General features: G+C 30.8%; 1 protein-coding gene across 2 annotated transcripts; it reads right to left on the bottom strand.

Annotated features, from left to right (window-relative positions):
- Positions 1–1,969: 1,969 nt before the first annotated feature.
- Positions 1,970–20,663, bottom strand: LOC105249668. 2 transcript variants are annotated; one of them, XM_025411200.1, is made up of 16 exons: positions 20,483–20,663; positions 9,380–9,695; positions 8,644–8,982; positions 8,087–8,337; positions 6,617–7,462; positions 6,334–6,501; positions 5,939–6,137; positions 5,450–5,691; positions 5,243–5,370; positions 4,734–5,004; positions 4,225–4,441; positions 4,028–4,153; positions 3,852–3,934; positions 3,636–3,760; positions 3,040–3,282; positions 1,970–2,519 (listed from the first exon to the last, which is right to left on the bottom strand). In XM_025411200.1, the coding sequence occupies exons 1-16, from the start codon at positions 20,541–20,543 to the stop codon at positions 2,412–2,414; spliced, it is 3,723 nt and encodes a 1,240-aa protein (XP_025266985.1). In that variant the 5' UTR covers positions 20,544–20,663; the 3' UTR covers positions 1,970–2,411. The 2 variants fall into 2 exon arrangements, with proteins under 2 accessions (XP_025266985.1, XP_025266984.1); XM_025411199.1 differs by having other exon boundaries at positions 6,334–6,510.
- Positions 20,664–26,975: the final 6,312 nt, after the last annotated feature.

Raw genomic sequence — 26,975 nt, forward strand, 5'->3', positions numbered from 1 at the left:
CGATTTTCTCTTTTTACAAATGCATGAGCAATTTTCATCAATATATACTACTGTACAAACATGTTGTACAATGGGCAACCGAATATGAATGCACTCGGAATGAACAAACGAATGTACTTCATTCGCAGTGCGCACATATACTCGTTATAGAGATTTTTCCGAATTTTTCGGAAGAGCAATCTTTTTTTACACGATCAAATATTTGTCGATTGCGCTGAAGCATTTTTTTCTCTAATCAATCTGGAAAGAAACGCTTGATTTTGATTATACGCATGAGTTATAACATTTCAATTTCGTATAATTATTTTTTTTCTATTATCTTTAGCTTATATTTAAGATTACCATTAAAATAAATGTTAATGAAATATTAATAAAATGTTAATAAAATATGAAGAATTACATTCTTTTAGAGTAACTTTTGATGAGAGTTTGTTGAATGCAACAATATAATTAATAGTTTATAATTAATTTTTTAAAATTATATTGTCATTCTAATAACTATTTAATATAATATTTGTTTTTTTATTCTGTGAATTCTCTATAAAATGTGAGAGATAATTTTCTAAGAAATCCCTGAAAAAATATTAAGGAATAAATGCGGACAGGGAAAGTGAAATGCATTGTAATGCGAGATGGTGATTCATGCACGATTTCCGCACTGTCTACTTTAGAGAAAAATTGCGCCATTTAGCATTCAAAAGTAAGCGGAACGAAATATCAAAAAACCGTATATAAAAATCTGACAATTAGTGCAAATATACAAAAACTTTTATGTCATTCATTTACATTATTCATTATTCATTACAAAATTTTAATCAGATATAAGTTTATTAATATTTTTATTAATAAATTATTAGTTAATTTAAAAAAAACAGTATAATAAATTATTTCTTCAATTTATGTAAGATTGTAAATAGAAAATTTTAACAGTCAAATTTTGTCTTTTAAACTGTCCTACTGTCTGACTTAAAATGGCAGGTAAAACGTTTAAAACATTGAGCAATCTACTATAGTTTCCTTGACGGAAATCGATTGAGGTTGTTCACCTCTCCTAGTTATACTAGCGTGTACGTATCTAGTGTTCATTCGTTGGAAATCCATCCGACTAAATATTTTATTCTCTCTATCGCCATTGTCAACTACACAAATGTGTCATGCGAATCGATTGACACTAGACACATATGCAAAATTCGTTGAGAGAGAAATATTATATCAAATTAAAATAATTTAAATATTTTAAACATAGTTTAAATATAATAATTTAGATTTAAATATATAACACTCCGCTAAAAAGTAAATAACATTGTATAAATTAATGTCATATTATTTGTTTTTTGCATACGCATAATCTAATATTACATATTTCGAAATTTTATTTTGTGAAACGTAAAATCACTATTAATTAATATTTCATTAATATACATTTAATTAATAATTAAAATGTTAATAAGTTGGAGAATTAAAATGAAAATTAGATTCAATTTTAATTTTTCTCTATTCAATCTAAAAAAATATATAATTATAATATATATTACATATTACAGAGAAAAAGATTTCTTTTTAATGTATTAAAATGTATTTACTTCATAATGCCTATAAAATGATTATTTATATTATTCTTATAACTGATTATACTTTATATAGAGAGGTTTCAATAAATTAATCATAATTGTATTAATTGATATAAGTATCTTTCTTAAAAATAATCCTTAATATCTTAATATTACTTAATATACTTAGTATAAAAATTAGATCTTTATATTAAATTAAAATATTTTATAATAAATTTAATTTATTTTAATTCTTAAAACATAATAAAATTTTTTATTTCAACAATCGTTATTTATCAAAATAAACGCAATCGACATATATATAATATAATAATATTTATATTTATAAATTATTCTTATTCTGAATATTGAGCTATTAATAATAATTAATAGTAATTAAAAATAGTCAAGTATATATATGTAATCGACGCATATGCTTCCCTTAATAAAACTATTCAATAATAATTTCTTGAATTTTACAAAATACCGTAACAATAAGAGAATGCATAATAAATATTCGTATTATACTGAAAATTAATCGATCTATCGTAAATACGATTGCGACTAAAAAAAACATGCGTGATTCCATAAGATTTAATCTGTTTGATATACGCGGAATGCGCTTAGGTTTACTTCCTCTACACTTGTAAATCTTTCGTGCAAATTCCAAACATTTGCTCTGACGATTCTGGGACGAATCGCAATTCCTATCGTAGGATCTCTTCTCACACACCGGCAATGCTACGAATCCTACTGCACTATTTATTGAGCACTTTAGACGATAAATATTGCAATGGGTTTATCTAACGTCGTTCCTTGACATACACGTGCGCAAGTGTGTAACTTCTCGCGATGTGAATTTTACGTCCTGTAATACGGTCTATAAGTTGACATCGGGATATTGTTCTTCGACAGATGATGAACATCACCCTGATCGTACTCCACATCGTTATAAATTCCGCTTTGATTCTGAAATATAAATTAACTCATATTTATAACTAATAGTTAACTAGCTTCTACAATTATAGTAATCAAAACTATAGATTGAATTAATATTGAAATGAAAATGTTCAATTATATTGAAAGCAAAAGATAAGAATAAAACGTTCGCAAAAAGATTACGATTTAAAAGGAATTGATGAAAATTCATTTTGCGAAACTATTAGTTCCTAATCTCGGGAATTGGCTTTAATAATTATTGAATTTTTTCTCTCTACTTTCTTATCTTTATTCTTATTACATTCTACTTAAAATAAGCGGATCAAAAATAAATTCTTCAAAACTCAGAATTTATACATGTATATATATGTTCTATTTAGTTATATATGTACCGCTCGAATATTAAATTTTACAAAAAAATTCTTAATCTTCCCAAAATCAGACATTTTATTTTACATAGATGAATTCTTTTTTTCAATCCATTTTCGTTCCAATTCCATTCGTTTATGGTTTATCGCGATATACGCTTCGCGATTTAATGAATATTTACCGCTAATGAAGATCTCGATTTTGGCCTCGGCACGTGAAAACCGCTACTCTGAGGAATTAGATCGGCTCTGTCCTTATCCTGCGGCTCGGAATCCGAGCTATCTGGATCTGGTTGAGGTCTCAGTCTTTGCCGCGGTGGGGCTTGAAGTCGTGGTAATGGAACTGGTGGCAGTGTTCCGTGAATGTTCATAGGTGGATAACCGAACATTGCCGAACTCGGTCGTGTCGGGCCCATGGGTTCGGTCTTGTAATAATAAGATTTGCAAACATTATACTTTGTGATTAAAGTCGATCAAAGTTAAGATGATTTAACGAAAATTTTTATTATGTTTTGAATTTAAGGAATTTATAAAAGAACTGCAAAAATTAATTTGATGTTATAATATTCATGTAATGAGCATACATTTCTTACGCGAAGAAATTTGTCTACTATCGGCTTATATTTAAAAGTACATTGAAATTGATTCCATATTAGTTCTTCCTTTTTTTTTAATTTTTCTGTTTTATATGTATTATTTATAATAGAAATAATGTATTTTTTTTAACGGTAAAATATTTTAGTATACTAATTATTAAATATGATTTATTGATACATACCGCATAGAGATTCGCTGTTGCCATGTGATCCCCAAAATGAGCCCACATGTAAGGCGGTAAATTCGTCGGCGGACCTTGTTTTACAGATGCTAAAGTGCCTACAGATCCGACCCTCGCTAAAGTTCCTGTAGATTATATGTATCTTTAGATCTATGCTATTAACGAAAAAAGATCAAGATTTATATTTATATTATTATAATTATAAATTATTTTTACCAGGAAGAGTACCGGGTATTCCACCTTGAATATAACCGTATACCGGGGAACCTGCAGACTTTTGTTCGCGAGACCATTTTCGACTGTAAAATATTCGCATTTTTTATATATTAATATAAATATATATATGTGTAATATTATAAAATATTATTTTTCTTAATTGAGAAAGATTCTACCTCCACATAACAAGGCAGACTAGCGTGAGCACGATTATTATTAATGCAGCCACAGATGCGCCTATAGCAACGCCCAAGACTTCACCGTCAACCTCGCATTGCGCGCCATAATAATTGCCGGTGCACCTAGAGATTGCAAAAAAATTTTCAATACACTTAACAAAAACAAAAATTTACATTATCTCATATTTACTTACGCGCATTGCATTTGATCCCCTTGATAAGAACAAGTGCCACGATTATTGCAGTGGGTCGATGGACATGTTAGACAAATTCTACCGGTTCTTTCGGGATTATCTCTATGAGGATCTTTCAATCCCGGATTGCAAGAGCATGTGAAACCGCCGAATGTATTAGTGCAACTAGCGGAGGGATGACAGTCGTTCAATTCCGATGAAACGCATTCATCCAAATCTATAAATTCAGATTTTTTATGTTGCAGATTTTTATTTTTAATTATTTTGTAAATTATATATTTATTCACACATTGTGATATCATAAGCAAAGTTTTCTTTTCAGTTACTTTATGTAGTTTATTTTTTTGTGTATTTTATTTTAGGTACACAATATTCCACTTTTAAAATAAATTGTGTGCACAAGTACATACAATTTATTTGAAAAGTAGATATTGCTTTATAATTATATTTTATTTCATAATTAAAATATTACCAATTACTGCTAATTACGTTTAACAGTCTATAATTACCTTGCAAGTTTGATATGGATCCAGGTGGGCTGTCCACATATAAGGCACTGTTTCCAATGTTGTTATTCCTTCTATGAATAACGCCTAACAGATGTCTTTGCAGCTCGCCAGCTAAACTTGGTCTAATTGTTCTCGCTTCGTAAATGAGCTTTAGAGTTGCATTCATGAAAACTCCGCCTTGTCCTTGGCTCACGTCTCCTTGATAAACATTATTTATCAGGGATCCCATGAATTCATCCGAAAACGGTGTCATAGACATGGCAGATTCAATCTGTACAACAAATTTTATAAAAGATTAAATAATACAATTAAAACTTGCAATTTTATAAAGAGTAAATAATACAATTAAAACTTGCGTACGTAACAAATAGAAAAAATTATTAAATGTGTCATTAAATTATTAAATAAAATAAGGAAAAAATTCATAATATAAAAAACGTGTATGAAAAATTTAATTAGCTGGAATATAATTTATTAAGAAAAAAATTTGACTAATTAGATAAACTTACGGCTCTATTGGCCTCGTAAGCGAGAGTCTGGTAAGATTCTGAATCCTTATCAGCTAGTCCTCGATCCCACACAATTTTCTTGTCGTAGAATTTATCCACTCTAATTGACACAACAATGCTAACAATTCCTGAAAAGAAATAAATATTGGAGTTAAGTCGTGTCAATCATGTGTTGATCTTATGATCTTCGGTCATATATTTACTAACTTTTGCACGGTAGCGAATGCTGCAATCTCGCGTATCCTGGCTTACAATGACAAGCTGATACTCCTTGAACAGTCGCACAAGCCTCATGTTGATTTGCGTCGCACGTACTCGTGTCGCCCACGATACAAGTGTCTATTCTGACAGGTGGCTGCGTCGGTCTTCGATATAACGGTGGTTGCCTTCGATTCGGTCCATTCGGGCGTAAAGATGCCACAGGGACGTCTGGTTGTGGAATAGCGAGACTGGCGAAGGTTTTGACATTAAGGATGTTATATAATTCTTTTCTTTTTTTTCTTAATATTTGTCTTCTTATATTTAAATTTTTTTATTACATAGAAAATTGTTAGCAAATCGATTTTGTATACGTTGAAAAAATTAAATTTCCGAAAAAAGAAACTGACGTATATTTTTTAGCTAAATAAAAATAGTAACTTTTTTATTATTTATAAAAGAACTCTGGATTTTTACTGCTATTGAAGTCGGACTTACCCAGTACCGATGATGGGCGGTGGTTGGGTTCTAGTCGGTTGCGGTTGCACATGGGTAGCTGCGGGTGTCCGCTCCGTGTTATCGAACAAATTTAGATACGTTCTTTTACCATCGATGCTTACGAAACCTTGTCCGCCCACAGCAGAAGTTAATATGACATCGGCGTTACCCGAATTTAGAGATACCCTGACGCTCTCTCCTGAAAAATAATCAAACATGAAAATCTAATTGATAAAGAAAAATTATTTCTCAAAACATTTGTGTTAGTAAGAAAAAATTATATAAAAAAAATGTATGTTTGAAATAATATATTACACGCAAATCTCATATTGCAAGCGTGATTTAAAATATACATGTAACTAAAAAGAAAAAACGTGAACAATTGAGAAAATTACCGGAGCTTCCTCCGGGCCCCTGAATTGCCGAGACAGTTACATCAAACACGTCACCGGGAGATGGATGTCTCGATGGCGAGATGTAAGGCCTCTGACTTGGCAATCCTTGTGCACCAGTATAATCCAGAGTGTCGTCCAAAACGATTCCAGGTCGTGGACGATAACGTTCTGTAGATCCTATAATTATAATTATCCTATTTTTAATTAATTATAATAATTATAATTATTTTATAGATTATTGTTTCAAATTATCTGTCAATAAGCGCATATATTTTTTACATGCCTGTATTTTTCGTAAAGATCGAGGTCGTAGGGCGAACGATACTTTTCTCCATCGTGGATGAGCTCTTTGAATAACTCGTAAGAAGACCGTCAGTCGGCGTCGAGACGCTAGACATCGGTTCTGTGTATTCGATATCTAATACGCTGCTAGGTTCCAGATTCACGTTGGATTTAATATCGGTATTTGATTCTGTAGAATCATCGGAAGTCGGTCGAAAAATGATTTTTGTCGGTATAGATTCGATCACTTGAACCGACGAACTGGTCTCTATGTTTAAAGTACTGGTCGAGAAAGTCTTCGTAGTAGTTTTCTCGATCGGTTTTTCCACCTTGGAAGTTGCAAACGATGCTTTTTCGTCGCTCTTCGAGAGTTTCGTAACTTTAACTTGATTGTTTAAAGACGTTATCGTCTTCGAAGGTTCCGGATGTTGCGTCGTCGGAGTGACGTAATCCGTAGCGACACCAAGGATCAATGTTTCCTCGCCATTAATTTTGTTTTCCTTTAAGGATGTATGATACTTGTGGTTCAGATGATGCTTCTTTGTAGACTCTTCGATTTCAGATTTTTTCGTCGTGTTTTGAATAACCGAGTCATTGTTCGTTGCCATAAGTTCAACTTGATCTTTATTAACGCCAAAATTGTTCGTATTATTCTTAGTTTCTTCGATACGTGTTTCTTGATGACTGGCGTCTTTCTTAATCGTGGAGCTTTCTTGAGATATTTCGGATTCCGGTTTCAAATTATGCTGCGAATTCTCCGTCGTCGAAAGGTCTTTATCGCGATGAAAACTGGAATCTAGCGGAGGTGGCGAGGGTTTGTAGGATGATACCGGTCGTCTGTTGCCATCTTGAAAAAAGAAATAATTTTATTACGATAAAATTATTTCAACAAAGAGAAAGAAAGGAGATTTTATAATATAATAAAAGAAATAATTTTATTACGATAACATTATTTCTTTTATTATATTATAAAATCTCCTTTCTCTCTCTTTGTTTCTACATATATATATTGTATATATATACAGGATGTTCCTTAATAAATGGGAAAAATTTTAGGAAATGATTCTTTGTCGAAAATTAAGGGGGTTTTTTCATATAAACGTATACTCCTATATTCCCCCTGTGAAGTTACACTCCTTCAAAAATAAAGGATAAAAATTAGGTTTTTATTTTTTTCTCAAATTTAGAACGAGTTAAAGAAATGAAATAGGTGGATATTTTCTACTGATAAAAAGCTTATTTATTAATTTTTTTTTCAGCTTCCCGTATTATTATAAGGAGATGAAACTAGCAACCCCTATTCAATTTTTTATTAGAACTTTTTAATGTTTATATGAAAAACCCCCCTTAATTTTCAACAAAGAATTACCTCATAAAATTATATATATATATGTTCTGTTATGTTAAAGCATCCATGCAAAATAAATGATTAATTATATGTGCAATTATTTATGGAATATATATAACGTACTATGAGAAGAATCCCAAGCCCAAGGTGGTACGACTTGTTCTGGCAATGGCACTCCGTTAATGAAGGGCCTAACGGGTCTCTCTGGTGGTAACTGATTTAGCAATGGTTTGTCGGGCGCAGGGGGTTTTTCGAATGGATAAGGATGGGATGATGACGGTGGCGGGGGTGGCGGTGGATTCATACCAGGAGTGTCAAAATCCGGCGGTAATGGCGGCACATCCGAAATTCTAGGCGGCCCTCTATTGTTGATCCTATAAGTACAACGTAAATTATGCGTTAATTATGCTATTCATACTTAAATATAATTGCCATCTTATGCATCTTTTTTTCAGAAAATAGAATAATGAAATAAAAAATAAAAAATAAATGAAATAAAAAATAATGAGATAAAATAAAAATTAATATACACAATTATGTGACATTAATTTTATAGAAAATTTAATGAAAATTTAATATTAAAAAAAATTAATCTTTATACACACATTGCAATGATATCATTTGTCGATTAACGCTCTTCGTAGTATCACGTGTGTTAGTATAACATTTTTTTCAATTACCTCGTGGCTTGTATCGGCCTTAATGGCCTCACGGTGTTGGCGGCTACGTTTACGTTGCCATTGAGTAGCTTGACGATGCCGGTGATTATGTCCTGTATATCGGGATTCGCTTGTCTTTGACCTGGCGCGGCAGTTTGCAAGATCGGCGGTGGCGCATGTTTGCTATAGATCCTCGGGATCTCTTGACGGCCTCGCCGCTGAAGATCCGTAACTGGTTGCGAATGCGGTGCTCGTTGCCTCGGCCCGCCATCCAGCTGATGGGGCTCCGACAGAAGATCTACTCTCAGCGGAGCCCCTTGTCCTTCCCCCGACATCGATTCGATGGTAGTGGGTGCTATCCTAATGGTCATAATAAATTATTTCGCAAAATGTATTTCTGATCATAATTAAAATTAATATTAAATTAATATTTTAACTTATTTATGTGAATATTTTATTATTATGTATATGATAATTTATCATGTAGTAAATTGTATTATAATATTTAATCTTTTGAAATCTTTGTAATCAAGAAATAAATAATAAAAATGAATAAATGAATAAATAAAAATTAAATTGACGATAAATTGAACTTGACGAATTGAAACTTTGACGAATGTTCATGCTATTGACGAAGTCATCTAAAAAAATGCTTGCGAACATTCTTTTGTAGTTTCATAATTTTTGTAAAGAAATCCATTTTAATTTAGAATCGGCTTCATGCTTTTATCCATATTCATAAAAAATAATGACTTACTTGTAATATTCTCCGGCTTTCACTTCAATGTTATTACCGTCGATATGGGCTACATGCTTCGACGACGTTAATTCGTCGATTAACTCGTTGCGATTCGCATCTTTGAATACCAATCTGGATTGTTCCCTGTCATAATCATGAATGCTCTTCGAGCTTTCCAGCTGAAATGCTGGGACGGTTCTCTGAAACGTCAAGGACTCGTCCGATTGACTATCACTAGATGTTTTTTCAGGACCAGTGTAAGCGCTGGCACTCAACACGATATTTTCTCGAGAGGTACGAGAGGATGTTTTATCGTTTTGTATAGCCAATACTCCTGCAAATAGATAAAAACCGATATCAATATATACGAAAATCCAGACGATGAAAATAGTGGAATGTTTCTCGTAAAATATATTGTAATTTATTGCAAAAAAAAATATCATATAATTAATATAGTGTGTAATAATGCAAATTTTTAATCGAAGTCAAGTTAGAATTTTTCACTTCCAAGATTTTTTCAAGAAGCCAACTTTATGCTCGACTATTGCAAATCTCGCACGTGAGGGCGATAAACCCAAATAAGCTGTATGCCAGTGCTTAACGCGAATATTAAAACGGTAAACCACTGAAGTGAAGACGATTAGAACTACGGTCATATAAGGAATATTCTCCATGCTCGACGAACTCGCGGTATAATGCCTGCATAAAAGGTAAATGAACCCTTTTCGTGATATTTGCATAAACATCGCAGAATTTTATTTGCAGAAGACTGATTGGGGTAACGTGCGACAATTAAAAGGGCCATGCAAAACGCAACAGCAGCAACATAAAGGGTCGCTCGGAAATTGTTGCAGTCAGCAAAAAGGAAAAAAGCGTGTTAATTGCCACTTCCTTATTGCGCAAAAATGTATAATTATATTGTCGTTAGGGCGTAATTAGCCCTGCTGTGCTCGCGTGAGAAAGATCTCGTGTGTTTGGTCGAGACGCAGATGAAATAATTTCGCGCCCAAACGGTACTTTGAAAAGGTACTTTACGGTATCGCCAATTCGCGGCCCTACTAAGGGAAACGTGCGCACGTGCAAACTTCTTTATTCAGGAAGAAACTGTTAAATTCGCACGATGCTGAAGATACGCGAAATAGCCCCTTGTGTCGAGATAATGAAAAATATCGTTGTAATCATTGTCTGTTTACCCTATTATGTAGTAAATAATCATCTCATTTCCACGTCAAATTAAATTAGGATTGCATATAAAGATTTTTTCTCTTACGCAAGATTACTCTCTTATTCTTATAAAATTTATGTAAAATCCTATACGTGATATAAAGTAATTAAATAAAATAAAATGAAGTTGGAGAGAGTTGTATCAAATACAGGATAGAAAATTTAATCATATGCTGCAAGCGAGAAACTTGAAGACAAACGAGAACCCGCAACGTGACCCTGTCCTCGACTCTAGTCAGGTGATCTCGGCAGTGTTCTTCTCGCGAAAGGGCGGATCAGTCGGCGCTGCGATTCGCCAAGGTGAAAGAAGACTTGAACTACACAGTCGATCCATCGAGACAACGAACGGTACTCGAACGGTTGACATTCTCGAGGCCGGTATCGAGCGGTTTGACCAATCATGGACGTGACGAGTATGAAATTACGATTGCGCTCGGTTCACCTCTTCAGGCTCTCTTGTCGGCCTCTCTTTCCGCTTCGGCGACACCTCACGCCTTTCGATCGAAGGTAAAAAGGTTCATTGACATCGAAACTCAAACAGAAATAACGCACTAACTATAATTATTTATGATTTTTTTGCTGCTAAGGTGACAGAAGTTAAATTAATTTTATTCATAAATGAAGCAGATACTTGTGATTGTCAAGCGCTTTTAATGATTATTAAAATATTGATTTTTATAATCATGTAAACAATTTACTTTTTTATTACTTTTTTATTTTACTTTTATGATGTCAATATAATGCGAGAAAATGAAGAGTTTATAAAGGTAATTTATGGCCGATTGGATATTTAAAATAAATTCGATATTTACAATAAATTTGAAATAATGCAATAAATTTACAGTAAATTTGAAATATGCAATCTATATAAAATATTGCATATCGTACGGGCTTCAATTTGATCATATTATAATAAATGCAGCAGAAAATTTATGTAACAGTTAGAAAAGATGGTCTGAATGTTCGCATCATCGATGTAAAATTTCTGAAAATATGTATGTTAAATATTCGAAAAAGAATAAAAGGATGAAAAACTATCATATATAAATAATAAGTAATTTTATTTTGAAAGCACAAAGTGTGTGCTTTTAAAAATTGAACTCTTAGACTCAAGAACAAATAGAATGCGATGATCTAATATAATTAAAAATTGCATATGTATGCGATTTTTTTGTTATATATAATTTATTGCACATGTGTAAATAAATCAAAATTTAAAAAAAGGAAAGTTTAGAAATTTCCGAAGGTTGCTTGTATGCGATCAAAGAGATGAATAAACGACATCCATATAAATACATGAAAAACTTGTTACATAAAAGGATAATGTACCTGCGACGGATTGTTCGCGTGAGATCCTTCTCATATGATTGATGATAACACATTTCGCATAACGTGCTGTTATCTATTCACATGTAGAATTATAGTGCGAATGAAACATCTGCCTAGCTCGCAATTTTCTTGACTTTACTCCCTTAATATCATAATTAAAGAGTCATAAGCAGCGAGGTGAAAATGAAACGTTCAACCTTTTTCATTCTTTAATTATTCTCATTTTCTTATAGGGAAATTGCATAGGATTTCCGTTGCGTACAACGAAGATTTTTATACCTATTATACGAAAAAAAACATATTCCTAACAAAACGAAAATTAATCAAAATACAATATAATTATAAGCGAGAAGCTCCAAAAGAACCGTAACCTAAAAGTACCGTAAATTAAACGGTTCCGGTTTTCTTGTTTGGCCACGGAATCGAAACCGAAACCAGAACAGGCTATTAACAAACTGTTTTATTGGACTTTAACCGTGAGCGAACTGACATTCGTTTCAATCCGAAAGTCTACGCGAAAGTTATAAGTGCAATTTATTTATTCGGATTTATGTAATTTTTAAAATTTTCGCAGACACCTCTAGAAACACTAGTCGACACTCGGTCCTGGAATAACAAATTTTCTCTCTGAAAAGATACTGATCGGATTGAATTTTTCAAAGACCGCGTCGGACAATGGTAGGGATGCAACGAGGCGCGAAGCAATTTAAGTGAAACTAACAGAAGACAACGCGTCGCAGCTCTTAGATCACAACGTTTCGATAATAGTCGACCTGAATATCGTCTATAAATACGAAATATCGGCCAAGACGATCAATTGCATCTATCTCGCGGAACATCATCGTGTCCGCGTGAATATCGTCGCATCCGGTAGGATGTCCGCCGATCGTGAAGATGACTTCAGTCCTTGTGTAGAAAGTATGCAAACATGAAAGAATTATTTTTTCATGAGGTTTTCCCTCTTGTAGCATTGCAGCTTTCACCGTCGACGACAATAGCACGGTACGGATCGACAATATCAAATCAAGATCAGCTATTCGTATGTATTATCATATTTCTCTAGCGTATCTTTCACCATTCAATTATTTTAATAAGAGAAATGATAATTATAAGATATAGTTGAAGCTAGACGAAGAAGGCGCTTCTAAGAAGATTCATGTCATTCACGATGAGATTATAGCCACTGCGACTACAATCGTTAACTTACAACGAAAGCAAAAGTTGTTGAATATTAATAGAACAATTAGTAGACATTCAAATTACTGAGAAAATACTGAGAAATCGCAGACAATTTTATGCATTATTATATTCCATTAAATCATTATTTTAATTAGACAAATTATAAATCATGTTGAAAAAAACGCATTAGGAAAATTGTATATATTTCATATCATTATTTTGATCCCGCGAAAAAAATCATTACGTCACAAAAGTGGAAATTAATAAAGCGAAGAAGTAATCAGTGATCATTATCCGGACGATGCTAGAAAATAATAGAAAACGAAGTTTCATCCCGAGATTTCGCGTGGAACAAAAACTTCAATGTTCTTCTACGGTCGCACGTGATCTAGATTATCAGTTGGGCGGTCGCGTGGAGCCTCTCGCTGATTTCGCATCGCTACCGCGTCACCATTAATTATTCATTAGCGAAGGTGCCGATCGTTCAGGTAAAAAGCACATTTGTGCCTTCGCGAATCACTTTGCCGCTATTAGAGTCCCTCGTTGAATCTCACTTCCGCGCGCATTATCTATCTCTAATTGCTCATTAAGCGACGTGGCGCGACAGGCCGTGATTTTGAACGCGATGCCCCTTTACAAGTATATGATTAGAATTGCATTCACAGCGTAATTTCTCGATGTAGGTTTTTCTGTTGTGATACGCCGTTTCAATGCGTACAATGCTCTGCTAACGTCATTAAATCGCAACGGAGGCTAATATAAAAAAATGATGAAACAAATGGCAGCACCGTGATATATGATGCATCTTGATTGAGATGCGCTAAATTAACTCTTATTAGAGCAGCCTATCTTCCGAACATAAGTGAGCATCTCGTTACATTTGAAGAAAAAAATTGCATAAAATTATCATGCATAATAATTTTATTTTCGCATTCTTTAAGACTCGGGCAAATTTTCACTTAATAATTTTAATTATATTATAATAATAATTTACATAATATAATAATTTTAATTATATATAATAATAATTAATATAAAAAATAATTTTAATATACATATAAAAATATATTAAATAATTAATAATAATTTTAATATAATAATTTAATTATATGATAATAGTTAAAATATAATAATTCTAATTATATTATTACGAGTGCCGAATTTCTGGATAAAGATTAATAATGTGTATCATAATATAAGAGATAAGTCGACATTTCCTTTCCCGATTTACATTAATCTACATTAATTTGATATAAATAATTTACATGATTATTTTTACTCTGTACATTATTACAATTTTAAATATTTTTTTGAGAGGAAAATAATGCAACGATTAAATTCTTTACCGCTTCTTCTGTTTGTAGAAGCTATCCATATATCGACAGAAATTCACGAACAAAGATAAGACTCCCTGTTTTTTTGTACAATGATAAAAGTTATCAGACTTTATGGAATGCTCTCGCGAGATAGCGACAGCTATATACAATTTACCTACATTCTCACGGTGCCCTCTCAATGGCATCCAACGTAATATATATGCGTTACGAACTACATAGGTTGCGCGCCGTAACTCTAGATACGGCTAAAACCGCAAACGCCTAACTAATGCTCGCAATAGTAGGACATTCTGTGTGTAACAGGATAATACACCGTAATTGCGAGCGAACTGTATTGTACGGGAGCTGACAATTGATAATGCATGCGCGGGGGAGTGTAATTTTAATTTCTGATTAAAATACAATAGTATCTCAAACGCGTGCGCGTTTGCATATAAATTTCTTCGGGATAATAACTGCTCTGCACAGTTATTATCCCGAAAGTATGTTAAACTATAAAAATATCAGGCATAAACATTTACAAAATGAAAATATATTGTTTCGATTTTTTAATTATTATAATTAAAATTATTATTAATTATTAAAATTATTATATATAATTAAAATTATATTATATAAATTATTATTATAATATAATTACAATTATTAATTTATTATTGATAACAATTTTAGATGATAAAATAAAGTTATTTATAGCTTTTTTTATATTATTAGTAACATGATGAAGATGAAGTGTCATTCCTTTTAATATAAAAGGAGAAAAATGGCATATTTTTAAATTATTTTTAAATTAGATTTCTCAATTATAATACTAATTTTGTCATAAATATTTTTGTATGAAATAAGAAAAAACGTAATATTAAGAATTAATTTAATATAAAAAATTTAATATAAAACATTTAAATTATCTAAAATCTAAAATATTTATATATTTTAAAAATCTAGGATTAAAAATAACGTAGGGATTACTTAGAAAAAAATATAATTGAAGATGAGCACTGATAAGGATGACATTGCGTCGACGAAATATTTATTAAAAATTGCAACCAATTATTGCGGCCAATTTGGCGTATCAATAGGAGATTTATTTTTTGAATTTAAGCAAAAGTAAACGGAGTTTGCGGATATTATGACCTTTCTAATACAAGCGAGGTGGCCAGATAGTCCCGAGAATGTAGGTGAATCGCATAGCATCGGCTGTGCCGTCGTAACGAATGGAATGCAGTCTCGCCGAGTTCTCGCGGAAAGATCAGAATATTCTACATCTTGGAGCCATGATCTCGACAGACAGATAAAACGTCGCTCGCGGTCGTACTCGAAATAATTAGCCTACGCGAGAGTACCTACGCATTGCACCGTGCAATGATGTTTTGATGCCGGTACTTTTACTTTACTAATCAATTTCTTCTGGAACATTTCATGATGAATCATTCGAGTTGAAAATATTACGACTGCAAGAACTGGAATCTCTATCGAGAAAAGTACTATTTCTAATAAAAGACTATGTTTAATCTTACATTTAATTGAGATACGTTAAATTTTTATTTTACATTAAATTATGTTGCTGCCATTTATAATCAGATAGAGAGATTTCTAGCATATATTCTATTAGTTGTCATAAATTTAAAAAATTTATTGGATGCAATAAAAGGGCGATGTTGTTTTTAAAAAATATTTCGCAATTGCTGCAAGAGTTTCGTACATGTATATTAAATTTCTCACAATAATAGATTCTTAGTTGAAACTAAAATTCCATGTAATATACTTGAGTGTCAGTATTTTGTTAACAACAGTTACAAGAAGGCGGATGTTGCTAATAATGTAGAGGACGACGGCAAGATATAAGCAAAACCGTAAAGATAAGATTCTTATGGTCACTTGCAGAAATCGCAGATTACCAGAGTTAGCGCGACGAATGGCTGTTTGGCAAAAGACTGAATGTTAGAGAACAAGGTGGTCGTTTGCAGTGGCACATATTTCCACCAGACATAAGAACGTGAAGTTCTTGCAGCAAGGTGGAATATGTTTCAAGCCAACCAGCTGGTATCGTATTCGCGAGAGAGGCCACTGTAAAAATATTACCGGTCTCTCAAGTCCCGGTATCGGCGATATTGATTGTGTGAAAATCGACGATTACATATATCACAGGTGACCTCGAGAAGCCTGACCGATTAAGGCTTGGGAGTCTGTCGCAGGAGACTCGTTCTATCTAATTCAGAGGCTTGATCCAATTCACACAGCCTCGGCAAATTTCCCACAAAATGCGCGCATCAAAATAATTGTGTTAAATCTCGCGAGTAATCGTTCTTATTGTTCCCTTCATATGAAGTTGACAAATTCGCGTATTTCATTCTTCCTGCCTATATATTATTAATTTTCAATTTTTTAATACATGTACTAAAAGTAATCGCAAGCAATAAACTCGTATAAGTGATAATCTCACTTTTTATATATGTATCATACATATCTTGTTTTTCTTTTTATTTTTTTATTAACTAATCGCTCGCAGACGAGAATCGTTTACAACCTTAAAAGAACAAGAAAGAAACCTGTCAGGGGTTATCCATGGACATGTACATCGAGCTATGTGCTGTCTCTCGAGGCGGTAACGGCAGACTTAACGGTATCCCATTCCAGCCCAATATTTACATTCTTTTCGCCGGTAAGCGCGACACATTGTATCTACGTAATGCAATTCGGCAATGCAGTGCTTATAAAATTGATGTTACACGAATGGATTGATATCGCGAGTGAAAGTGACATCATTTCAAAAGAGCATGACTTGTTTTATGGCTAGTAATCGCGACATAATAAGAGCGCATGCGATTTCATAAAGCCATTTTTTTTAAAGAGCTACTAGTTTATAAATGTTAACTATGTGAAATACTGTATAATGGATAAGTTAATGATATGAAATAATTCTCATTTTACACAGGAATGTTTGAACGTATGTGAATATAATCGACAAACGTTCAAATTGCATTTTGGAGCAGCAAAACTTTTGGAAGTTTATTTATATTTTTCAAATTTCGTATATTATGATTAATCAAATATTATCCTTTCAATATTATATTAAATTTAATTTAATAAAATCATCATTTCTATATCAGATTTGTAAGAAACTCTTCCACATAAAACAACTTTTTGTTTGAAAACAAAAGTCCAAAGAAGAATTTTGATTTAAAAAATTCAAATTTAATATTAAAATTGTTTTTTTTTTAATTCTTAATATTAATATTAAGAATTAAATTTTGATTTAAAAAATTCAAATTTAATACTAAAATTGTTTTTTTTAATTTTTAATATTAATATTAAAAATTTAAAAAAACAGTTTTAATATTAAATTTTAATATTAAATTTGAATTTTTTCATCAAAATTCTTCTTTGAACGTTTGTTTTGGAAAAATTGACTTATGATGGATGAATTTCTTACAAATCTGATGTAGAAATATGACAATTTTCTGGAAAGGTAGATCCAATCTCATTTCTGTTCTACAATATAGGCAGCAATTCCGTGACACTTTCACAGTTAATGCGGTTGGGCGAAAGTCAGGGAGTGATGAAACTCTATGCCGGATACGCATCGCGGTGTCGTTGCTCCTGCGCGCGGGTTAGCGATGACGTTAGTGGCTTCATGCAAATATCTCTCCTTGCGCAAACGGGAAGCCCGATATAGCGACGGTAAAACTTATGAAAGCTGTACGAATGACGCGTCAGTCGATGACTCTTTCATGACACCAGGAAGAAATGCTGCTTACAGCATCGAGTTTTGTATAAATGTGTGCACACGAATATTCTCTCTATTAACTTTATTAACTCTATTATCTCTGTTACTATCTCAATAAATATCAATAATGATAATGATTTAACATTTCTATAGAATTCTATATTATAATGTATATAAATCGCGTTGTTATAATAATTACATTAAAGTGGAATAAATTATAATCATTCATTAATATACAAATATACACAAAATCTGATAATAATATTTCAAAATATATTATAGATGCTAATAAATGAAAATATCTGAGGCTCAATAATGATCGTATAATTTTAGTGGCTCACGAATCGTAACGGATCCCAAAATTAAACCCATGAAATTTTAACGAGAGCAATGACTAGATTTTTTCGTAGAAAAAAGAATATTTTTTTGTATAAACTTTTGCATTTTGTTAATTATATAATTTATTATAATATGAAGAATATACACGTATATATATTTATGATGTAATAAGAAAGGACAATAATTGCATTTGTATCAATATATTTTAAAACTTTTAAAATAATCTAGATAATTAAACTCATTTCGTGTAGATAACTTTTATATTACAATTAACAGAATATTTTTGCTTTGTTTTGTTCGTTTTGAAAGCAAGTGATTAATATGGAAATAATTAATATGTAAATAAGAAAAATATAGGTTACTCTCATTAAATTATTTATTGGATCCTTTTAAGCGGGTTTTAAAAATACTATTAACAAATCATGTGTGCACTTGTCGTGTTTCGTAATCATCAGTTTTTTAAATTTGAAATGTGAAAATCTTTCAGTACTTAAACGTAAGTGCGTGCCATGATCGCAGCTTTCTCCTCACAATAGCTAGATGCATTAATGCTTCAATAATATACACGTAAAACAAATTATTTATTCATATATATATATATATATATATATATATATATATATATATAATTTTGTAATAGTATACATACTTATCCTTTCAGATAGCACATATTTCTGATATATCAGAATCAGATATATTTTTAATTACGCTTCAAATAAATTTTTTATGAAATTTTTTTGAAAAAATATACATTAAGATTAATTAATATTTTAAATATTGTAATAAAATACCAATAATATTTTAATTAAAAATTCAATCCTTATTATTTTGATTAGTTTTCTAACAAATTTATTTAACAAAAGAAGTAATTAAATGTTTCTCAGTTACTTAATATAACATAACATGATGTAATTTGATAAATTGTTCACGAAAAAAATATAGTAAAAATTTCAATATAATGTTTGTCATGGAATACATTATAGATCATGCAATACATTAACATAAAAGAGAAATCACGGCTTTTTTATGCATTGAATAATATTATATATTTAAATTATATTATTATATTGATATTATTATTATATTATTACATTTTATATTTTATTATATTATTATATTTTATAACGATTATTGTATTTATTTTGTAAACATTTTGATGCACAAACAAATGCATAATTTATAATTTTTATAGTAATAAAAATATTTTATATTCCAACTCTATTATAATAAATGTTGTAAGAAAGAATGTATTTTTCTTTTATACTGTAAAATATTTTTTCTGAATCGATGTAGGATTTTTATAAATTCACTGAAATTTTCGGAGCTTAAGATACCGGTTTCGAGCATGCCACCATCGCTGATTTAAAAACATATCAGACAGTTTTAAAGTACTTGCATTCTTCCGCAAATTACGTTTATTATCTCGTGATTAAATTGCGACGCCGACATACGGGGATCTTAAACTTGGCATTAATATCACCGCGACGATATCACACTGCCATCGTTGATATCTCCATTGAATTTCTTATCTCTATGTTTATATATATTTTTCATAAATTGTATCCACAATATTATGCATAATAAATAAATTTTTGCAATAATATTAATAATTAAACAAATATGATTAATTTTATTCAAATATCTCTATAATTTTACTTTATTATTTTTGAATATTTATAATTGCAGCAATCTGTTTAATAGCTAAGATTAAAAACATACTTTATTGAATTTAATTTTACTTCCGTACATTTCTATTAATAAAATTATAATTTAGAAAATAAGAGAATTTGTATTAAATTAAATGTATTTGTATTAAATTAAAAAATAAAATATATTTAATTTTACATAAGTTATATTCTCTTTTAACATAAACATTAATTTTATATATCCATTACTAAGCAACAAATAAATACTTTAAATCTAATCATTTTTCCCCCTCTCTGTCCTATGATGGCTCACTACCCTATCCCAACCTTTCAGACTTACCGGATAGTGCAAGGATCGTCAAGGTCATGAGGACCCTGGACATCGAGCCTGCCATGATCATCGACTGCTCTCGCAATCTCCGCAAGTAAGATCAAGGATACAAGGAATGTCAAGGCGCGATATCGCGTGAAACTTTCCTTCAAGATTCCATGCACTCGGATCGGTCGTCGTTGATTTGAAGCGAACCGTAGTGCCTACCAATGTCCGCCATTTTGGATTATCAGTCTACAGTGAGCTGCTGGACATCAGAAGAGCTGGACTTCACGGGTATGCGCCATTCTTTCTTCTTTCCCTTCTTTTCTTTCTTTCTGTCTCTTTCTTGCTTTCTCCTCTCTCTCTCTCTCTCTCTCTCTCTCTCTCTCTCTCTCTCTACTTCTATCTTATCCTTCCACTTGTCCTTTTTTCTCTCTTACTCAGTCTCGCGCTCTCGCACACGGTTGACCTACTTGGCGGCGGATCACACCGGTGTACACGTCAGGTTTTCGGCCAATACGTCGCACCGGATTTTAACTGAATACCTAAAGACCCTCAGCTTGTTTCACGTGTCACTCTATTTTCTTGTTGCACAAAACTTTTATTTTATTTTTTATTTTAAATTGTTTTAAATGATTATATGCTCTTATTTTAGTATATTTATTTTTTTATTCCTAAATAATTTTTGCCTGATTAAAAAAAAAATTATCTTTTAAATAATATAAAAATTTTCTTAACGTTAATACTGACGATTAAAGATATAGATTGTATTTTTCAGAATAATTCAACAATATTGGTATCCTATAATCTTTAAGAAACGTGATTAATTAATTGTCCACTTTCAAGATGGAACGACATTAAAATTTAAATTTAATTTTTCAGATAAAAATGCGAATATCGAAAAGCATAAAGCTTTGTAATAATAATAAGTATAAATTAATCATCACAGTTTTGATAATTTATTCCATGTAAAATAACGCAAATCAGTTAATTAAAGTTTAAGCAATAAATGTTTAATTCCGCATCTCACATCTTAATGAAATTTTTTCACACTCGATTCACATTGCAAAAATGCATATTGTAAAACAAAATTCACGAGGAGTCTGTATCAGTGAACTTTCTCTCGAGAAAAATAAATTCAATGATCTCAGAAAAAGTCAATCGGGGTTTCTTCTGTCAAAATCCAGCGAAAGAGCAGAAGAGAACACCAAGGATTGTTTGCTCTCTTCAGCAATCAATGCCGCCTTGTTCCGAAGACTATCAGAGGAGCGAAACTATCCCAGCGGACTATCCCAGTGCGCGAAAACGAGGGACTTTAAGCGTGCACCATCCGAGGTTCACTTCACGGTCGTTCACACGGCACTGGCTGAGGCTGAGGACGGTCATACACACACGGTCTCTCCCACTTTAGCTATGCCATAGCTACACCATGGTGCACTGTACACTGATGCCGAGCATGTACGTCACGTCTTGGTGGTTGACTTCCACCATGCTCGGCTGTCTCTCTTCATCATTCCTGCTTTACAGAACAATCTTTCCCCACTCCTAGGAATTCTTCTCTCTTTCTCCTGGCACATTCTGTGGCGAAGCGTGTCTATATCTGCGACTGAGTATTATACAGGTTTCGTCTACCTAGTCTCTCATTAGTTTTCTAAATCGAAGCAGGTAAACTTTCAATGACGACAGAGGGAAACGAAGAATCAAGCCGGAACTGAACTTTCAACTCTCGAAAGTACTCTTGATAATTTAATAACTTACTTTATCAAAAGATAAATTGTAGGAGACAACAATTGATGATATCGAGCATCTATTATTTTTCTCGCAATTTTAATAAAAGTGTAATAAGAATAATAGTAAAATAGAATCATATAATATTACCAATGATTTTTGTCACGCACTATTTTAATCTTGTGACTGTCAACACTAAATCATTCTTCTTGTTGTACAGATATTTGATTACTGTCATTAAAAATTGCTAGGTATCAGCTTTGAATATAACTGCTGCTACATTGTTCCATGTACATGCTACATTGCACGCTTTAAAGTTGGTCATTTCATTGAGGTCTGTAATTGTCAAGAAAATAGAGTAGACATGATGTCGCATGTGACATTTGATAATTTACTCTGATATACAGGGGGTTAATTATACTATCAGCAATAATTATCGTGCAATTTAACTATTTCTCTGTTAATACTGACATCTAATAATTTTTCATGTGTTATTTATTTTTCTTTCATAAGAAATATTTTAAAGTATTGAAAAAAATTACGCAGTTTTCATAAATGTAAGATTAGTTTTACGATATATTGTGATTTAAATATATGCTTTTAGAGAGACTAGTAAAATTTTACTTTACATTTAACTGGATAATTAAGTAAACTATTTAACGTATGTAAAGTCACATACATGTGCAGTTAACGGGACTCCTTAGTGGCATCGTGAGCATGACAATCTCATGCTTGCACTAAACTATCACTAGCTTTTGTTCTTTCCTACAATGTATTATTATGAAAACTGAAATCTTAAATAAGTGCTTTTTTTATTTCTTTGATTTTACCAAAATAATTACCATGATATAAATTGAAAAGTAATGCAACAATTTCTACAATTTATATAATTTAAAATCCTAAATAAAAAAATTTTCAATAAAACGAGAAACTTAAAAAATAAGGAAATTTATGATATATATTAAGTTTTAGAGAAAATCTTGAGAAAATTATGCAGCACTGTATTTTTACGAATAATAAAAATGTACAATTAATATAATAGTTATAATTAATTAATATTTTAGTCACATACATTTCCATTTCTTCTAATTTCATTACTTCATAACTTAGCTAATGCGTGCGTAATCTCTCTTTCTTTGTTTTCTTTTTTTTTGTGCTTTGCTGTATTAATGAATATAACGTAACTGAAAGAATTGGTCAGTGCGGTCTAACTGAATCTCGGAACTGCACGCACAAGCATATTTTTCTGTATTCAGAAAATGCAAGATGTACCGATGCCTTACTATTTTTTCCGTTATTATGATAAATTGCGTATCCATATCCACTACTGCATTTTTTTACGCTTTAGAACAAATATCCATATTTCATTCGTACGATTATTGTCACAATAAGCTAGAGAATCGTTTATATATATATGTATACACACACACAATTTAATACAATTATTAATTTTAACTATTAAATTCATAATTATGTAAATAATTGTTTACAGCATATTTACAGCATGTCAATTATAACTTTTTTAATATAAATAATTATTACGTCAAATTAATGTGCATGCTTTTTCATGTTTACATATTTAAATTTAAAAATATTATTTAAATATTTAATTTGTCTCCAGAATACAGTTTAAATTTTAATTATTTGGATATGCAATAATTCAAAATAAACAGGAAATGAAATATAAAAAATAATGCTATTTGAGAATATAAAGTAAATCAGAGCAAGATTTTATGAGACTTTTAGAACAAATATTCACATTTCATTCATATGATTATTGTCACAATAAGAGAATCACGTTCATATATATACACATTATTATAATAAAACTATTTATTTTAATAAATTCGTAATAAAGATATTATATTAACATGTGTAAGGGAGCTCATAAAAATAACTGCGGAATGCATCGTCGCATTCCTCGTAAGATTATAACATCCTAATGATTCTCAACCTTCTAGCTTCTTGCGAGTCATTTCGAACAATAGTTAGACAAGTATCGTTTTATCTTTGTTACACTTTGATCAAAAATATTTGTTAAAAATTTGGATGGACATATCAAATGTAATATTTAAACAATTTTTTATTTTTACAATGATAAAAATGTTTAATACATGCTATTTAATAGTTTATATAATTATATTTTTAGAAGGAAAAAAATGCATATATGCGTGTATGTGGAATATTACTTTCATATGCAGAATTAACTAGCCTACTTTTCTAACTCGTTGCTAATTTGTGAAAGCTTGACAGCTGCAAGACGTGTGCGCCACGTATGTATGTACATCTCATGCTTTCTGCAACACTCACTGACAGATGATATGAATGTATATGTATTACTATGCATTTCTTTTTTTTCTCTTCTCCTTTCTCAATGCAGCAAAAATGTAACACAATCTTTCAAAAAATGTACATGTAATGTAATAATTTTATATAAAAAAATTATCAATAATAGCAATAATTATACAACACAAAGTTCGTAATGCAATTAAACAGATATATGAGATATATGAGATTAAATTTTAAACAATTTAAAAATATTTATTTTTATAACATAAAATATTCTTTCTCTATCAATCAGGATTCATTTATCGATTCATCTCGTACATCGGCACATCTGAGCCACTTATTTATATATATATATATATGACCTTAGTAGAATTGTTCGCATTGTAATACAGCATATGAAAAATTAAAACTGCATTCTGTGTAACGGGTAGTCTCCTAGTAACCAAGTATGCATGAAATTATACTCGGTCAGTAACTGATTCTCATCTAAAAAAAAAATAAAATAGATAGAATTATCTTTTTGCGCAAGTAAGAATATAATTTTGCCGATGCTTATTAAATATTTATTCATATTATTGTTTTTATATAAATTATAAATATTAATCATTACTTTCATATTATTACTGTTGGGAAATATATTTACATACTGTTCTAGATAAGTTTACAAAATGTGTCAGTCTTCTCAAACTTATATAATAATCTCACTTATAATTTAATTACTTTTAGTTATATAATAATTATTATCTATTAATATTTTACGCACATATACACATACGTATACTATAATTAAGTAATAAATATATTATTTAATCATATAAAATTATGTGCGCAAAACTTTATTTTTATTAGAATATAAGTTAAAATAACTATATATACAGTACACATATTTTAATACTTACAGGTATATTTTAATTTAAGTGCAGATTTTATTATTATTGACTGCTGGTAATAAGATGATTTTTGGGTGATCATTAGTTGATAGTATCGAAAAAAATGTGCATATCTCATTATTTATTTTAAATTAAACAAATAAATACAAATTAGATGGTTTATATTTTCCAATATAAATTAATATAATTATTATGTAATATATGTCACATATTACAATATATATTCCATATACATATTAGAACACATCTCAAACGATAACTTCTCATCTACTATCGATGGATATATATATTTTAATATAGATTATATTAATTGCATATATATTGATATAAATATATTTATAAGAATATTTATTTTTTCCTACTAGTTATGCCATAAAAATATCCTACAAAAACTAAATAAAATATGTGATTTTTATATTTAATAATATTCAAATAATGGATATTATATTTAGGCAAAAATTTCTTAAAAATAAGCTTCTCTATAATTTATTAAATTTTAATCAAAAATTATAAAAATATGATAACTATCTCACATATATATTTATGGGATGAATCGTATATACAATTCTATTTTATAAGTTTTCGCTGTAAAATAATCACTAGAAAAACTACTTGCAAAAAAATGCAGTAAATCATAAAAGATTGGTCGAGCATCCAAAAACTTATTAAGTGCGCCAATCGAGGCGGGAAGAGCATAAACGATGTTGTCGTCTGCATCAGGCGCACAATTACTGTCGTCGTTTTAAGCGTGTCGTCGATGATAGCCAAAACGAGCATCCGGACGTGGTGCTGGGAGACGAAAACAAGAAAACAAGACAAGTGCAAGAGGAGCAACCAGACGAAGCTGTCGTGTTAAAAAAAAAAAAAAAAAAGATACGACAGGAGGGGGAAAGTAACTGTGGAAGAGCGCGATCTTGTTGGACGTTGATAATTGACTTCTAAGATGAAGCCAAGTTTAAAAGAAAAAAATATATATTATAAATTAAATGATAAATTTGAGAAAAATTAATCAAAAAGTCTTTTACCATTTTCTTTATTTTATAAAATATATTGCATAAAATAGTATATATATTTTGATTATAATATTTTTTTTTTAATTTGCATTAATTCTCTTCGTAATTAGAATTAAAATATTTTTCCAAAATTACGTTATAAAACTGTCAAATATATTGTAAAATAAAAAATCTTATAATTTTCGCTACTTATTTTTTCGATAATGTGTATGTTTTCTCTTAATCATAATGTATAAAAATTTTTCTTTTAATAGACTGAATTCCAAAGTAACTCATCAATCTTAAATAAACATTTATATCATTTCGTGCATTTATCAGCTGTCATCTTGAGTAACGTATCAATTTTATAAATTAGTACTTATCTTTTTCTTGATATATAATAAAATTGAAACAGGGAGTCATTGAATAATCTCGCCAAGATATCCGTGATGTTTGCGACACACATAGCTCGACTAACACTTTTCTCCTTCCGAAAAGCCACATTCCGACACGTCCAACCCTAAACGATCAACCCCGATTCCCTTCCAGGAACAACTGCGTGGACGCAAACTACGAGCCGAAAAATGACGCCGTAAACGGAAGAAAAAAATCGTGCTGGTC

Source organism: Camponotus floridanus, unplaced genomic scaffold (genome assembly GCF_003227725.1).
Source record: "Camponotus floridanus strain SB8 unplaced genomic scaffold, Cflo_v7.5 scaffold38, whole genome shotgun sequence".
NCBI lineage: Eukaryota > Metazoa > Arthropoda > Insecta > Hymenoptera > Formicidae > Camponotus > Camponotus floridanus.

What these genes read in the sequence shown, in the direction of transcription:
- LOC105249668 (XM_025411199.1), bottom strand. Translation starts at nt 20,543, where the DNA reads ATGATCATGGCAGGCTCGATGTCCAGGGTCCTCATGACCTTGACGATC. An exon ending in AAAGCCGGAGAATATTACAA is followed by an intron (nt 8,983 to 9,379) that starts GTAAGTCATTAT and finishes TATGACCATTAG; the next exon opens with GATAGCACCCACTACCATCG. An exon ending in GGGGCCCGGAGGAAGCTCCG is followed by an intron (nt 6,138 to 6,333) that starts GTAATTTTCTCA and finishes ATTATTTTTCAG; the next exon opens with GAGAGAGCGTCAGGGTATCT.